General features: G+C 36.3%; 1 protein-coding gene across 31 annotated transcripts in view; it reads right to left on the bottom strand.

Annotated features, from left to right (window-relative positions):
* Nucleotides 1–16,873, bottom strand: part of NRXN1 (neurexin 1) — a 693,385-nt gene that overhangs the window by 387,315 nt on the left and 289,197 nt on the right. For 23 of the 31 annotated variants that reach the window (XM_074536869.1, XM_074536872.1, XM_074536888.1 and 20 more), the window contains 2 exons: nt 14,235–14,438; nt 11,911–11,937 (listed from right to left, as the gene is read on the bottom strand). In XM_074536869.1, coding sequence (XP_074392970.1) covers nt 11,911–11,937; nt 14,235–14,438 — 231 coding nt within the window. The remainder of the gene's footprint in view (nt 1–11,910; nt 11,938–14,234; nt 14,439–16,873) is intronic. The other 8 variants (XM_074536877.1, XM_074536885.1, XM_074536896.1 and 5 more) reach the window with 1 other exon arrangement.

The following is a 16,873-nucleotide window of genomic DNA, read 5'->3' as shown; positions in this document are numbered from 1 at the left end:
TAAATCATATATAATCTCCACAGTTCATGGCATGTAAGTGAAAGATGGAATTGTTGACTTACCTATTTGAGCTTTCTTTTCCAGACAGATTTTACTACTACTGAGAAATGCCTTAATGTGAAGAGTCAGAGAGGAACTGTTAACTAATGATATTTTATTTCTACATACATGCACTTCACTCCCTGGAGGAAAATCTCACAGAATATAAAATGAATGAGAAATAATACCAAAGAATTAGTATAAGCTACATGAACCACAGCTCCCTTTCTCCTTTAACTGATTTTTCTCATTCCATGCCTTGGTCTTCATCTTGTGTCTTGTTGCTTCAAGACTGCCTAGACAAGTAACTGCTGAAGAATTCCTTGCAGACTTCCCAAAACAAAGCCAACTTTATCTTGATGTCTCAGCTCAACAGAGCAACATCTCCTTTGAAGTGACTTGTCTGATGGATTGAGGCCTAGAATCAGCTGGAAGGGAGCATAAGTTAACCTCTTGGCATGTCATCCAAAAAAGTAATGTGCTTGGATGGAAATTTCAACAGCTACCTGAATATAATTCATTAAAGTTATTGTCAAGAAGAGATAATAAGGAAGCAGTTATGTGGTTCCAGTAATAAGCTACTGAGTGCTTAAAATGTTATGATAGATGTTTCATGCATTTTAATAGACACAAATGCAAAATGTGCTAGATACAGAGTAAGTGCTTTTAATATAAGTAACTGCTCATCAGTGACATGCACTGGGTAGATGTTTTTAATGTTATCAGCTCTTCAAAAATAGCACATTGAGAAATTAATTACTGTTCTTATAACATTAATGAAGAATAATGTTGCAGCTTGCTAGGCTCCTTCATCAAGACTGAACTTATGAAATGCTGCCTTGCTGCAGAGGAGTGAAGCAAGGATAAATGAGGCACCTTTCTGAAAGAGCCAGGGAGCCATTAGTAAAACTAATACATACTTACACAAAGGTTTTTTTCAGATACAGTAAAGGAGGGGCCACCAAAACTCCACAGATGACTCAGAAACCAGATTCTGTAAACTTGCATTTATGCCAATTGCTGTACAACTGAATTTCTGTGCTACATATGAAAAGGACAAAAGCTCCGTGCCCATGTGCTGGTCTCTACTGTCTATAACCTGATTTCCCTGGTCTTAGTGCTGAAAGAGTAAGATAATTCCTTACCAGGGATTTATTCCAAACTTCCAGCAGAACAAATATAGAAATGCATCAAAATAATTTTGATTTATGCAAAATTTTAGTTTGGCACCCTTTTCATTTTTTTTCTTTGATTGAAGAAGAGGGAGCCAAACATTTCCTAAGCAGCTTGGCTCTCCTCATCAGACAAAGCTGAGAAATAGGATCAGATCTGACTCTCACTGAAATTAGTTGCACTTTTTTTGATCATTTAGAAGTAGTATCTATTAATATGAGAGGGACAGACAGAAACTTGGCAATTCCCCTCAACATATGCCAGACCTGCTGCAATGCTCACTGGCTGTGCTAGGGAGAACCAGACACCCCATTCCAGTTTCACTCTCTTGGACTCTGTTTCCCCTTTTCCTGCCAAATGCATGTCCATCCTATTAAAAAATAATCACAAACACTTATTCTATGATGAGTTCCTTACAAGTGTATATTAGGACAGAATGACAGCTGTGAGCATGTGTTGTGCTGATCAGAAAAGCAGTATCCACCTGCAGAGAGATGGCAATTTGGCTGGTTTTCCTTGAAAAGTTCTTGAGATAACACAGCACCACTGAATTACTATGGTTTTGTTTTTGGAAAAAAGACCTAATCACTCACTTACTAGATTTAAATGCTTTCTGAACTAAGTTATTGATGATTTTAATATCTTTTAACACAGATTTTTTTGGACTAAAATAACCAACTAATTTTCCATTCCCTGAAAATAAGTCTTTAGACTGTAGTATTACAATAGAAAGACTGGAATGGTTCTCCATAGAATTTTAATTTATAAGCACTTCTAAATGTTTTCTGCAAACATATTAATAAATATTCCTCTCAAGAGCATTATGTCTTAGAAACAGAGAGTCCTAAGAAACAAAAGCAGAAAAATTAAATAAAGGTCTTTTTACATGAAGTCTGATAGTATTTTAATCTGTGTATAAATTTATAAATATCATCAACTCACCAATGCTGAGTTACTGTTATTTTCTCTTAATACTGAATGCCAACAATGAATTTCTTTTTTAAGGTGCTACAGATCAAAATTTCTGGCCAGAAAGCTCTTATTACTAAATAAAAAAAAAAAAAATCACAATGCCTAGTGAATATAAAAGACCCATCTTAATTAATGGCTTACCCTAATTTGACTTGATTTGTCAGTTAATCAAGAAGGTTTTTTGAGAAATTGTTGAAGTATTGGCTTGTGTCATCTGCTGCCATCTGCGCCTTAACACTCCAATTTTCATGGAATCTGATTACAAAGTTTAGAATGACTGTATACAACCCAGTTGATGACAGATTTGTAATTTTTTTCAGCCCAATGTTTTTCTGAGTCTGTGATTACTTTCACTAACAATTTCCTGTTGCTCTCAATACAGGGAATAAACTAGTGATGAAATAATTAGGGAAAGAAATTGCAAATTAAGCTGGGAAAAGGCACATAAGACCAGCTAGTTCAGCACTGTGCTTTCAAGAGCAGCACAGAAAAGCAGAACTGCTCTGCAGTAATTACTACTCTAATATAGTCACAGCTTCCAGTAATGGCCATGGTTGGGACTTCTGGAGCTGCAGAAACAGCCTTATCTCAGAAGGCCCTTGATGTATTTCCATTTCATTTTAAAAAATCAATTTATTAACCTCCTGCTGCTTCTTATGGCTGTATAATCATATATTTATAAAAATACATTCATATTCTCTCTGGTATTTTTTTTTCCCCTAGCATGTCTAGCTGCCCCATGTAGGAAAGCTAATCCATACTTGTAATCCTCCCTGCTGCAGTGACCCGTGTTTTCCCCATTTAAGTTAATAATGAGGAATGGGAACAGAACACACATGGAGTGCTCAGGAAAGGGATAAACCATGACTGCATAACAGCACAATGCTGCTGCTTTCTCTTCTGGTCCTAACTCCTCTCCCCACAGCTACTCCCATCCACTGGGATTTCTGGTCACTTTGAGCACTGAACTGTTTTATGAGAGCTGTTTACAACGGCTGCACAATTTCCTCAGCTCAGTGCCACCACATTCCATTTCTGAGCTGGCATAATTAAGGTGACTTTTTTCTGGCATGAATTACCTTGTGTGTATTGCTGTTTAATTCCACCTACCACTTAACCAGTCATTCAGCATTTTGGAGCCCCTCAGAAAATCCTCAAGCGTGGCATTTCATTTGATTTTCTTAAATAATCCCCTTGCATTTGCAAATAATATCATCTCAGTGCTCATCTTCAATCACTCATGAATATGAGAGCAGAGATTCCTGGGAGAACAGGAGGGAGCAGAGCTCCACTGTGCAATGACTGCCATGCCAGCACAGTTCCCTAATATGAGTGACATTACATTAGCTTTTATATATTCTTCTCCAGAAGAAAATATTATTCAATTCCTTTGCTATTACTGATTAGAACAGAATTCCTTATTATCCCTGCAAGATTTGTCTGTAACACCCACTTTCTGTCATGGGAAAAAAAAAAATTGTGAGGATAATTTAAATCACCAGTCCTGAAATGTGATTAAGTCATCTTGCTTCTCAAAAGCTAAAGGAAGAAAACATAAAAGTAAAATAAGAGAAATTTAGAACCTGCTATACATGAAAAACTTACTTTCAAGTGCTTCTTCCCATTAAAATATTTAAAAGGCCTAGGCTACTTCTTCTGAAAAGTCCTTTTATGAAAGATTTGCCAGGACCAGTATGAGCTAGACACACATAGCTCCCTTGCATATAAATCAGGATTTATTAATTCAAGACAGCCTATTCTTACAGATCCAGCACATCCTGGAGGCTGCTTTGTCCCTGTTGGTAACATGAGAGGCTCCATGCTTGCAGCCATCTCTGCTTTCCTACCCTCCTGGTCATGTTGAGTGTTTTAGAGGATCTCCTGCTCCCCGTTCAGAGATCAGAGGGAACAACTCCAGCCCAATTCAGGCTGTTCCCCTGGGCTTTGCTTGTGGAACTTTGGCAGCATTGCAGAGCTCAGAGCCCATTGATACAGAACCACACCATGGCCCTGTCTCAGATAGCCCCACATATCCCCCAAACTGACGGCTATCTACATCTGGCATGGCAAAAATTAAAGTATACACTGAAATATCACCAATGGAAAGTCTATTCTCAGCAATCTTAAATGAGTTTCTGAAAAAAATTCAAGTAGGTGTGCTAAAAAAGTCTTTACCTGAATGCTAAACTAATGATTTTTCACCACCAGTTAGGGCAAATAATTTTCAAATTTACACAAATAGCTTTCTGTTTAAGCTTTTACTGTTGACATTGCAGAGCACACCACTGTGCCTTGAGAAAGACACAGTTATGTTATTGTTGTAATGTAAATGTTTGATTAGTGAGGACCCTGTAAAACCAGGTTTATCTTTAAAGTACCATGAGTAGAATGCGTGATTTAAAAAGACAAAAGCAATTTGGATGAAGAGGTGAAAAGACAGGAAAGAAGCATGCACACAAAAAACCATCTGTTTTCTAGTAAGAGAACTTGAAATAATATTTTACTGACATCCTGCCAGGAGACTAATGGAAATTTGCTCTTCTGTTAGCTAAGGAAGAACAAACATAGATGAAATTTTATAAGGAACAAGTAAAATGCAGCACATAAATAAATTTTATTGCTGTCCTTCATGTAGGCTGAAAGCATCGTTAGAGCAAAGCCCTCAGTCCCCAGCAGCCAACCCTGAAAGCTTTGCCAGGGAGTAACCAAATATCATCATAGACCCTTAAGTGGTCAGCCACTATATATAAAGCCTTTATTTTCACTTTAATGAAGGTTTGAGCTTTTCTGCTCTTAATGCGATTGTCTCCCATGCACCAGCCAAGCAGATCCAGGCAGGGGCCTTACCACTGGCTTTGAAAAATTAGATGTGCAAGAGTCTTTTAGATTTCTTCATAATAAGCTAGTTGATTCAAGTGTTCTTATTTTCTTTATTAGTTCAAGATTTCTTAACAACTTAAACTGGAAAGGAAGGGATAAAAATAGAAGCTTTTTAGATAACTTGAGCATTTCCCTGCAAAATTACTTTGCTAACTAAAACATAGGCTTGAGATGAGAAATCAGTATATGCTAAGTCTGATTTTCTCAGTCAGTCATTAAGTGAGAGAACTCATTCTTAGAAGCCCAATGTACCTTCATTGTTTCCTTCTCAGAGCTCTCCCTCAAGCCAAACTATATCCATGTTAAATTTCCCAAAAAGCCACAGAATAAAATTTATTACCTTATGTGAATGGCCCAAAAGCACTGCATCGCCTTAGCCAGCATCTCCTAATACATATTCTTTTTGTGAGGCTCAATGGCTTTTCCTCATGATGAAACTCCCTAAAATTTCCTAGGTTCAACATCCAGCTTGTTCTACAAACCTAATTCAGAAGACAATAATTGTGATGTACATAACTGAGGGTGCACAAGTTTACCCAGAAACCTTTCCCAGCATTTCCCTTCAGCTATCTGAAATATCACTTCTTTAATTGTTATAGATTAAGCATTCCAGATCTCAAGAAGTGATGTTTCTGCCTTTATGTATATAACATGTACTTTTCCAGGATGTTGTTGCTTAGATGTAGGCCAGATGAATTCATTTTGGGATAGCATAAATCTGTGTTGCTGAAAAAAGCAATGCACTCTTTCTACTAGAAGCTGCTTTTCTACTGTCCCTGCAACATTCTGCCTCCCCCTCTTCCTGTTTTATTTTACAACAGGTGTCAGAAAACTGCAGCAAGTCAAAATTAGCAATTTTGTTAATGGATCACTTTAGTCAAATTCATCACAGACACTTGAACCTTTTGTGCTGGCAGAAAAGCAATGAACTATATAAAAGCAGGAACTGCAGAGAGTTAGAAGAACACATTTTTTAAAGCAAATGGGAGGGGGTTCTTTTAGAGATAGATGAAATTCTGCAACACAAAAACCAAAAAATGGTATGTAATCTTTTGAAAAATGACCAGAAGTGGCCCTGCTGGTTCACTTTACTCTCCTACCATTCAAGAAGCAGCCACTACTTTTGTCCAGAGCAGGTGTGCAAGCAGAGTGCAGGAAGAGGTGAATGGCTTGGCAGTCACTGGCACAGTGAGCCAATTAATGTGTTGGGCTCACAGAGTATAACCTGTGCAGCACCACTTCTTTCCACTCTATATTTAACAGAGAAAGGGAAATTAGAGGCATCTCTCATAACTGGCTGCTGTGGCTGTACAGAATAAATTATGTGCTATCCTTTAATGACTTCAGCCCATACAGGCAAGCTCTTTTGCTTTCAAACCTGAGCTTTCTTCCCAAGCTGAGGTCCTTTCAACCTTTGTTGCAAACACAGAGACTGGAACAAGACAGGATGCTCTCAGTGCAGCTTCTGGACTGAGGGCTGCACTGAGAGTCTCTGAGTAAAGCAGAAGTTTCCCCATTTTTACCATGCTATCTATTAGCAACTAGGAGATTGTAATCAGAATTTGACTGAATAGGACCAGGTATGTTTTCAGTTTTGTTGCCTAGCAGCAGATCCTGTTTGTCAGGAAATTATATGAAAAGCGGCCTTTAAACTGTTATTGCTGAATGAGTAAGAATCCAATGACTTCCTGTTCTAAATCTGCAAAGTATAGGCAAATTTTTAAAGGAATTATTTATAATTATTCCAAACTTTGTGCTGCAAACAGAGGGAAGTTCCTGACTTAACTTGCAAAGAAAGTACTCTGCTGATTTGCTGCATGTCCTCTATGGTAAAACTCTTTTACATGTTTTTGCCAGGCTGTCAGCCACACTTAATGAGGGAAAGATCAAAACTAATGCAATTCATAAGCACTCTGCTAGAAAACAGGCAAAGTACAAAATCTTACATTTTGGGTGGAGCTACAAAATTGAATAATTTTAATGATTTTCTACTGCCAAAAACAGCAAAAAAAACCCAGCAAGTAATATATTCCAATAATTCTTTTTTACCATAGTAGGAAGTTAATGCATGGAAATGTATTAATGATTTGCTTATCACAGAAGATTTAGGAATGTCCCTAAGAGCAGCTGAAGATGTGCAATAAACAAGATTTTTTTCATTTTTTTTCACTGGAAGATTTTTTTTCATTGGAAGATTTTGTAATAAAATGCAGTTTTACAGGCAGCAGTTCAAAAAGATGTATAGCCTTGATGTAAGATTTTCTGCTGCTTAAAATTCATGTGCACATTGAGAATACAATGCAATTGAACACCATTGCTTGTTCTTTAATAGATACAATTCTCCCATTATTTACCAATAAACTGACTAAGCTCCTTGTCATACCCTGGATTTGTAGGATACTTTGACAAGAAAGAAATGCTTCAGTAACAGATGTTTCCAAATAAAATAACTTAATCATCTGTAATGTGCACATCTGCAGATTAGGAAATTTTAAAAGGATGAGCATACAAAGCAAGGAAAAAAAGATTAAGGGCTGCAGAGAAGAGCAGAGAATAGAAATGCCATGAGAAAATAAAATGAGAGGAACAATAAATTATATGGAGAATGGATGAATAACTAGATAGACACAAGAACAAGGAGTGCATGTAAATACAACCACTGAAGGGGCACTTTGCTGGAAGAACAAACTGAAAACTTTCCAAGCCCAGGAAAGTCTTCCTAATTTATAGAGGTAGATAACAAGCTGCAAACCTGGTTCACACGTTCCCTGGGGAGTTGTGTACACATTTGCTACCATGGGACTCTCTGCTCCCTGACATCCTGCAATTCATAATCATTTCTCCTGACAGTCCTGCATTTGAGCATAACTGAATTCAGTGCCACTGCTCTGTGAGTTATTGCCTACAGAAGCAAACCTGTGTACTAAAAAACAGACCTAAATCTCCCCTGCACTGTGTGCCACAAGGTGAGCAACCATTCACAGCACCATTCAAAAATGTGTCCTGTATTTTTTCATATTGAACAAAAGTATCAGACTGGGAAATGAGAGTCAGCTATTTACCAATTAGCATTATTAGCAGTATAATGTATCAATTGATAAAAAAACCCCATCAATCCTACTTGGCTAACTCATACACAAATTTACAAAATTTATTTCCAGAAATGATAGTAATAAAAAAATAATAATAAAGACTCACAGCCCAAAAGATGAAATAATGTGTAAGACTGCAGATGTCTGTGACAAAAACATATTGAATATTAAAAACAGCAGCCTTTATAGCTACCTGGATTTTTCCAGATACTAATATTTTGGAATCATTAAAACTGGAAAAAAAAAATAAAACCAAAAAACCCAGGAATTTAATTTAAGTCAAGATCCTTTAAAGCTAAGACAGTGAAAAACATGAAAATTTTGAAAAACTATGAAAATATGAAAATCACATCTCTTTTTTGTTCACAAGTCATTCAGAAACTGTTACTGAACTGCAATGAAAATTTTATTGGGATGAAGTTCTGTCTCTAAGAAATACTAGGGAAAATCTCATTCAGTTCAATAGGATTCACAGCTATTTATAATTTACGCTTGATTGTTTGCAATTAAAGGGTAACAATTCCTTCCTTCATTGAAAGTGAGAAATCTTTTGGGGATTTTATATATATTTTTATATAATTTATTCTAAGGCAATTTTTAAGGATCAGTTTATCAATTCTCTGTATAATGTAGAAGACCCCTACTGCTATTAACTTATTTTTTTTACAGGATAATTAATGCCAAAAAATACTGTTACATTCATATTATTTAAAACAACAGAGTTCACTGCAGTCTTATTTTCAAATGAGGTCACTGACCTACATGTACCTGCAATTTAAAAGGACCATTTAATTCACTGCCTAACAGACAATTTAATTTCACAAACTTGTAGCTCTGAAGAACACAATGAAGCTGTTTAAGGATGTACAAACCCAGCATTTCAGCAATGGCATTTTCTGACTGACATGAGGCAGAATTTCCAGTGATGTATGATTTTATGGGCATACCAATCTTCTAAACCAGCACAAAATATTTATCATGCCATGCATTGTTAATGAAACACAAGTTCAGCAGTGATCTGATATCTGCTGAACATTTTAATTTTTTTTAAAAAATTCTGTCCTCCAAACAAGGAAGACTCCAAAATGCCATCTGTTCTGCAAGACAGGACATCAGCTAAAGGTGAAGGGATGACCAAGTGTAGAAAAAGTTGCTGCCATAATCTTAGCTCTGTAAGCCAACACTTATTCATTTGATCTGCAGTGAGCAGAAGACAGGTTTCAGAAGAAAATGAGAGGAGGAAGAGGTGCAGTATTTTAATCCCTGGGTTTATAGCCCACAGCAGGAGAAAGTGCTTACATTCACATTTTCCTTTTTCTTCTCTCAAGCTTGTTCATGTTCAGCTTAAGTTTCTGGATTTTTCTTTTTCAATTGTCTCTCCAAATTCAAACCAGATACCTTCATCCTGACCTTACCTCTGTTACCAGGCTACTTATAACACATAACTCTCAGTCCCAACACTGAGGTTATGTTAGTAAGGCTAATTTCTAAGTAACAGAAATAGGAAATGGAAAAAAATAGTTTTTCAAACGTGAAAACCAGATTTACTATCAACCTAAAATGAGGATTGATACATATCCAGTTCTCAGCAGAAAGAAGAGAGGCACTCAACTATCACAGTGTTTAGCAACTCGATACTCCAGTTCTGGATGCTGTTGCTTTGAAACAAATTGTGTCCCACTAAACCCCATTATATTTTCTAATAAGCATTTTTAAGGACTGCTTGGAGCAATAATTCTCCATAATCTAAAAATCAGGATATAGAAATTGCTCATTGAACATCTGGTTGCTGAAAAACTCCAGTGCAGACAAGAAAGCATTGTGGTACTTACCATACTGAAAGCTCACAAAACCCTGCTGAGCACACACAAGCACCACAGGGAGATGGAACTAATCACCCAAGTTCATTTCTAGCAATAAAACCACTATAAACAAACTGTAAAGAAAAATAACTTATGAGTATTTTATACCAAGGATATTGTAGAGAGGTTATGTTGCTTCTGAATGAGACCTAGAATTTATAAGTATTAATCCAATCCAGCAGATGCATTGCTTCTCTTTGCAATCCTCTAATTGGAGGCTTATTTGTGTTTGCAGATTCTCTTTTGATCCAAACCTTGCTTAAAAATGAAACCTAGAAACCATTTAATTTACCTTTGAGACATCATTTAATCCAAAAGAGATTAAAAAATGAAAACACCTGTTATATTGTGGCTTCATTTCTTGGTGGTTTCCTTATGTTAGTAACACTATTTTCAGATGGATTTTCTGATTGTATTAAGAAAGTTAAGAAAAAAAACAATATTGCTTTTCCTCGGAAAAAAAAAAAAAAAGGTATTTACCAAAGGCAGACACTCTCATTACAGTTCTGCCCAAAAAGCTGCTTATTTTACACTTGTTTTTTTCTAATTGAGATTTCATTAGTAGAAAAAAATAGTGTCCTGTGGCAGAGAAAATGCTTCTGAGACTTTTCATTATTTTATACATTTTAGCAAGTGAGAATTTTTACTTACTTATTATTTTCTTTTTAATCTGAGGACAATATCTTTATGCCTTGGTGATTACAAGCATTTCCTTTATTGTATTGAAGTCTCTCTGAATTTAAGAACAGGTTAAATTAAACACTTGCCTCAGGAAATTTTTCTGCTTTTTAATACAAATGCTGTATTTTTCTCTTGTAAAAATTATTATTAAAAAATCTATTAGAAAATGACACATTAAGAATAAGTTCAGATCCTTGTTTTTCTTTATGGGTTATAAAACTATTAAGGAATGTTATGTTAATATATTTTAACTCTTACCAACTACAAATTAAACATGTGCAGTTTGTTGTTTAGCCTTTTTTTTTTTTTCCTATTTTCATATAGCTAGTCCTCTGGCCTGCAAAACCTGTTAGGAAGGGAAACAGAAAAAGAACCCAAAACTCAAATCTACCATACTTACTATCAATAATTTTGTTGACACCATTCAGGAATTCCATAGACTCAAAATAAAATCACAGTCCTTTTTCTCCTTTCAGAATATAGCCTCTTAATCCAAATAATATCAGAGAAGTTAAAATTTAGTCCATTCATCTGGCAAATGTTTCCCTCTGTTTCATAAACATGCATATCACAGAGAAAAATTGTTCAATTCAAGGATTTTTTAACATAATTAGAGTGTAAAAAATCATCATAGAAATATGGTCATTCTCAGACTTAATAATGTCCTTATTGCAATGTATCACATTTCCATAAATCAAAGATTAAGCAAAACCAAATTGTGCTATAACCAGCTGGTAAATACAGGTAATTGTCTAGGGGGACTGTAAAATAGAAATTTTTGTAGTAAAAAAACTGTTATGTTCCAACAATCCAACAACAAGTTGAAGGCAAAATGTCAGGAAAATTAGAAGGAAGGCATGGGGGAAAAAGTATAACAGCTTATCAGAAATGCTGGTTAAAAAATTCTATGTATACTGTAAATATAAAATAGCCTGTCTAGAATAACACAGTGTTACAGGCATCATTTCCTCTAGGCTTGTTTACAACACGTAGAATGCTTCCTTTTTAATATTGTAGTTAGATAATGTCCTATGGGAAGGACAAAAAACAAGTGCTAAGTATATGATGACTTTTTACACAATGATAATTAATCAACACATTTCATTAATAAATTATCAAATGCTTGCAAGCTGTCCACAATCTTTGTCATTCTAGTTTGCATATTTTACAATGGTGGAATAACATTTTAAAAAGTTTGAATAGGCACTTACTGGAATTACAGTTAATCCTGATACAGTCTAGATGGGGAAGAATAGATGAAAAATGAAAATTTATCCTTCAAGGTAATAGCTGCAGACATCCAATAAAATCACAGTCCACCCTTCCGGGGACAGACACATGCAAATATGGCCACTCCATGTCATCAGTCTTTACGTGGTGTTATAACCCAGATATACTGCGAGAAGTCTTTACCAATAGAAACGACAAATAGGGTAAAAAATGGCCAATTTCAAACAAAGCTACATGGTGACAAAAATCTAAGTGAAAAGTCAGGATTAAAAGTCAAAGATGCTTAACTGAGGCAGGCTGCAACTTTCTCCCCATCTGTGAAAGAACAGGTAATTTGTCTCAGTGCAATTAGAAAGTGCTCCGTCACAATGGGTCATAGAGCAGGCCAGGCCACAATCAGACACCTTGGACAACTTGTGGATAGTATAACCTCAAAGGCTCATCTTCACAAACTAGGGATTAACACACAGAACTCATCACCCAGGCCAGAAATAAGGGGTTGTGGATTTGCATGTCCTTAATGTCTAGATTTTAGATATGAACAGTGACTACTTTAAAGTTATATTATTACAGAGAAAAAAAAAATGACGTATTTATAAACACTCATTAGAGAAGGAAGAGAATCCTTTTCTATTTTAAGATTATTTTCTTGCCTGGCTAAAAAAAAAAAAAAAAAAAAAAAAAAAGAGAGAAAGGAAAAATAAAAGGGGGTGTTGGAGGAAGAAACAATATTATTAGGGCATGGATTTATTTACTTTTCATTGACTTTCATAAACTATAGAAGTAGGCAGAGGGTGGCGTTTTTTGTTTTGTACATAAAGTGATTAACCTGCTTTGTGCAAGATCCTCTCCTGAGCTACCTACATTCATTAATTATTAAAAAAAAAACCAAACCAAAAAACAAAAAAAAAAAAAACAAAAAAAAAAAAACAAACCCTACACCACACTACTTGGTTTGCTACTCCTGGTTTACACCTTTGAGGAACATGTATACCATCAAACCTAGATTTTGTTTCCATATAGCTGAGTTTGTCATGTGTCGTCAACCGCATCAGAAAAGTGGTTGCAAGCAGCCGAGGAGCAGCACCTGCACACCCCCTTTACAGAAAGCTCTCAGAACCTCCCACCCTGGCCTGCCTGCAGGAGGGGACAGGCAGGGAAGGGTCACCTCAACACCCTTTGCTCCTCCTCCTCCTCACCCCTAAAAACCAGGGCAGCATTTCTGCAAGTGGCCCTTGGATGAAGTGGAGGATCACGTGGTTATTTTCTTACTCTTCACTCCCCACCGGTGCTTTCTAAATCTGTGACTAAAGCAAAAAGACTCACTTAATTCCTCTTAAAAATAGGAATGAATATTTTTTATTCCCTGAATGGGAATAGCTGTATGGGATGGGCATTTTCCTCCTGTTCTGCTTCATGTCCTGACTTGGATTTATGCCTCTTAAGCATGGCAGAAGCTTCTAATTCCCCTCTGCCACTTAAGCATGGTAGATGCACTTTTATTTCTTTACTTACTGTTTTTTTTTTTTTAAACTACAGAAAATCATAACCTGACATTTTGTCCATCATATTTTAAACAAGGAAACCAATTTTTCTTTGTTTTTTTTTTTCTTTCTGTAAAAGGGCTTGTGCCTCCTGTGTTCACAAGGCTGTTTGCTGAGGGCCGCAGTCTTTGGGCATTGAAGGGTTGTGTTATCGTTCGATACTATAAAAATAGCACTACAGAATTGTTTAAAAAAGAGGAGATGGATTTAATATAGATTTGACACCTAAAAAAAGGAGAACAAGAAATCAATCAGTGGGAATATCTAACTGCAACATTTTCAGTGTTAAAACCAGAAAGTCTTTGATATATTTGCATGTCATAGATTAATTGGCAGAGGTAAAACTGAGCTGACCTATATATATGTATATGTTGTTTCTTCTTGCACATTTAAATTGTGAAATTACTATTCTGAAGAAATTGGGAAGGGAGACCAATCTTCCACAATCAAAAAAACCAATTTAACCCAAAAATTACCACTGATTAACTTGTCCGCTTTTTTTAGAATACACAACAGTACAAAAATATTGTGATGGGTAATGTTAAGACTAAATAAAGAATACAAAAACACAAAAGAGAACAAAAATAAATTGTAATAATGGTTGTGTATTTGTGTACATATGCAAATGCCAAATTGATATGTGCTTATATATCATCTCAGTTTACTTTTAATGTTAAAACAGGCTGTTTCATAAATGTTTGCAAGCAAAAAGAAAAAAATGTAAAGAAAATGTTAATTTCTTGGAGGGAAGAGGTTGTTACCTAGGTTGACCGTTAGCTTAACTCGTCCTGCATCCAGCTCTAAGCGAAGGGTATCTGCAGATTCCCTGGAAGTCGTGGCCATTAAAATGCCATAAGCTCTCTGGGACCTGAACCTTAAAGAAACATCTTCGGCCTCTGTGTGCATCACCACAGGAAGCTGGATTTTCATAAACATACTCCCATCATAGCTTAAAATTGTGGCCTCTGGAAACACAAAAGAGAAAACCAGTTGTTAAAGAGTTATGCTCTGTCTACTGAAACTCCTTAAAGGTAAGATGGTAAACGTATATTCAGTCAGCATGACAGAAAATATCTACATATTACTTTTCATTATTTTTACTGGGGGACACAAGGGAAGTCAGGTTTGGAGTTTTTGTTAGGGTTTGTTTTGATTTGTTTTGGTTTTAAGAGGCGTATCTTGATACTTGTTAAACAAAATTGTACTTTAATGACCCTGCCAGTCACATGTGCACCTTCAACAAGATCAGTAAAATCACCTGGAAGGCAATGCTTGAAAGATCAGACCTGTACTGCTCAAAATAGGTCAATTAAGCAAAAGATATTCAATTAACCCTAACAGCATAACAAAAGCCCATGCCTGTCACTCTCCTAGAAAAACACCTTAGAATGCTTAATGTATAAAACTATGAGCATTGCTAGAACCATGGGTTGCAATTGTCACACAGTGAGCAAAAATCCTCCTGAAATGCATGTCTGTCCCCGGCACAGTTTGGATGGTTGTTCCACAACTACAAAAACCATGGTTTGAACTCAAAAATGCTTATTATGAACGCTACGACAGCCTCAGCAAGAGGATTGAGACTGGAATTGGCATATTGAGGGTAACATCTTAAAACCCCCAAGACAAGGGAAGAACTGTCACTTTGAGACATTCCAGGAAACCCTCCTGGCCAGAGGCTCTGGCACCGAGCAGTCACAGTCTGTTAGACCCCAGAGCAACCAGTCACAAGCTTTCTTTTTCCAGCTTCCAGGCTGGTAATGAGAAAGGTAGCAAAGAAACTGCATTTCTGCTCACAGGGAGGCACTGCAGTTCCTAGAAAGCAAAGGAAACACTCCTGAAATGTATTAGTTAAGTCCTTTTTGGCAGGACAGTCAAACATTGTGGCCAAAGAACACCTATGGGAAGCTTCTCTATGCCTCAATTTGCTTCGTTGTAATGGAGGCACTTATCTAAAAGTTTATTGTGATGTCAGCATGCAATAATATTTTCAATGACTAATACTACTGATGCTATGTTAAAGTAAATATCTCAACTGTGTTTGTCAAAGTTGTTCCCAGAGCACATCTTGCATGCTGCTAAGGGCAGATAAGCTCCTCAAGACTTCCAGCCTACACGATCCATGGAAGGACAAAACGTTCTGCTAATTCTGTGAGAGACAAAAATGACAGATGATATTTTCACTAAAATAATCAAAAAATGTCTTGGGTTGGAGGAATCTTAAAGATTATCCAGTTCCACCCATACCCCCTGCCATGGGCAGGGACACTTCCCACTAGACCAGGTTGCTCCAAGCTCCATCCAACCTGGCCTTGAACACTTCCAAGGATGGGGCATCCACAGCTTCTCTGGGCAACCTTCTCCTTTGTAAAGAATTTTAAATTCCCCCAATACAAATTTGGGGTAAATAGTCTGATGTTGGGGAAAAAAAGTAGTTACTGAGACCGCTGTAAAAGTCCCTAGATGTAACAGGTTATAAGAATGCATTTACAGGTTTGATGAATGCTGACTATGCAGGTACTTGTGCTTTCCCCATATTTTAAATCTAAAATTGTTCAGTGAAGTAGATTAAATACTTAACTTGCAACAATTTGAAAAGTGATTTCAAGCCAAAGAGTTTTCAGTGGAAGGTGATTTGCTTTTTGATGGTTTGGGGTTTTTATTTGTTAGTTTGAGGATTGAGCTTTTCTGGGTTTCCTTATTTATTAGTTTTTTCAGGGAAGTCATGAAGAGGGGCTTTCAATTGTTTCCTACATCTAGCTGTCTAGTCTCTGCATAAAAATCTCCCAAGATTTTTATCAAGGTAAACATAATTTGGGTAAAGAATTCCAGGAAAAAACCCCAGAGTTCCATACTAACATAGCAGAAAATAAAAGATATTTTGAATTTTCTATAAAAATAAACCCCATTAATAGTACTCAGGGTTTTCATATGCAGAGCAAACCAGACATTCATCAATGCTAGAGTTCTATTGCTAACAAATTATCTTAAGATAATGTAAAAAAGAGAGCTGTCAGAATCAGCATTGCTACTTTTTGCCAACTTCCCTTTAATTATTCGAGTTGTTTTGTTTTGAAAATTGCAGATAAAGGAGAGAAAGATCTTAATTGGAGACTTAATTTGAGATGGCCTGTGAGTAACACCATGGTGAGCAGACCAATTGTGATTAGATACTTAATCCTCCTAAGCCATACTGTGCCAGCATTTTGGGAACAGATGTTCCAAGAACAGACCAAAGATGCTGAACAGAAGATCAAATAACTTAAAAGCTCTGGGCCATGAGGAAGCCCCCTCATGTCAACTAGCTCCTTTTAATATGTCAATATGCCCTTTCCAAGGCACAGGCTTTCTAAATATGAAAGTGTATTGGGGAAGGGAAAAAGAGGAAAAAAAAACCAAA

This window comes from Zonotrichia albicollis, chromosome 3 (genome assembly GCF_047830755.1).
Source record: "Zonotrichia albicollis isolate bZonAlb1 chromosome 3, bZonAlb1.hap1, whole genome shotgun sequence".
In the NCBI taxonomy this organism is placed as follows: domain Eukaryota; kingdom Metazoa; phylum Chordata; class Aves; order Passeriformes; family Passerellidae; genus Zonotrichia; species Zonotrichia albicollis.
The sequence above is the reverse complement of the archived record's forward strand: the minus strand, read 5'-3'. Positions and strand labels throughout refer to the sequence as shown.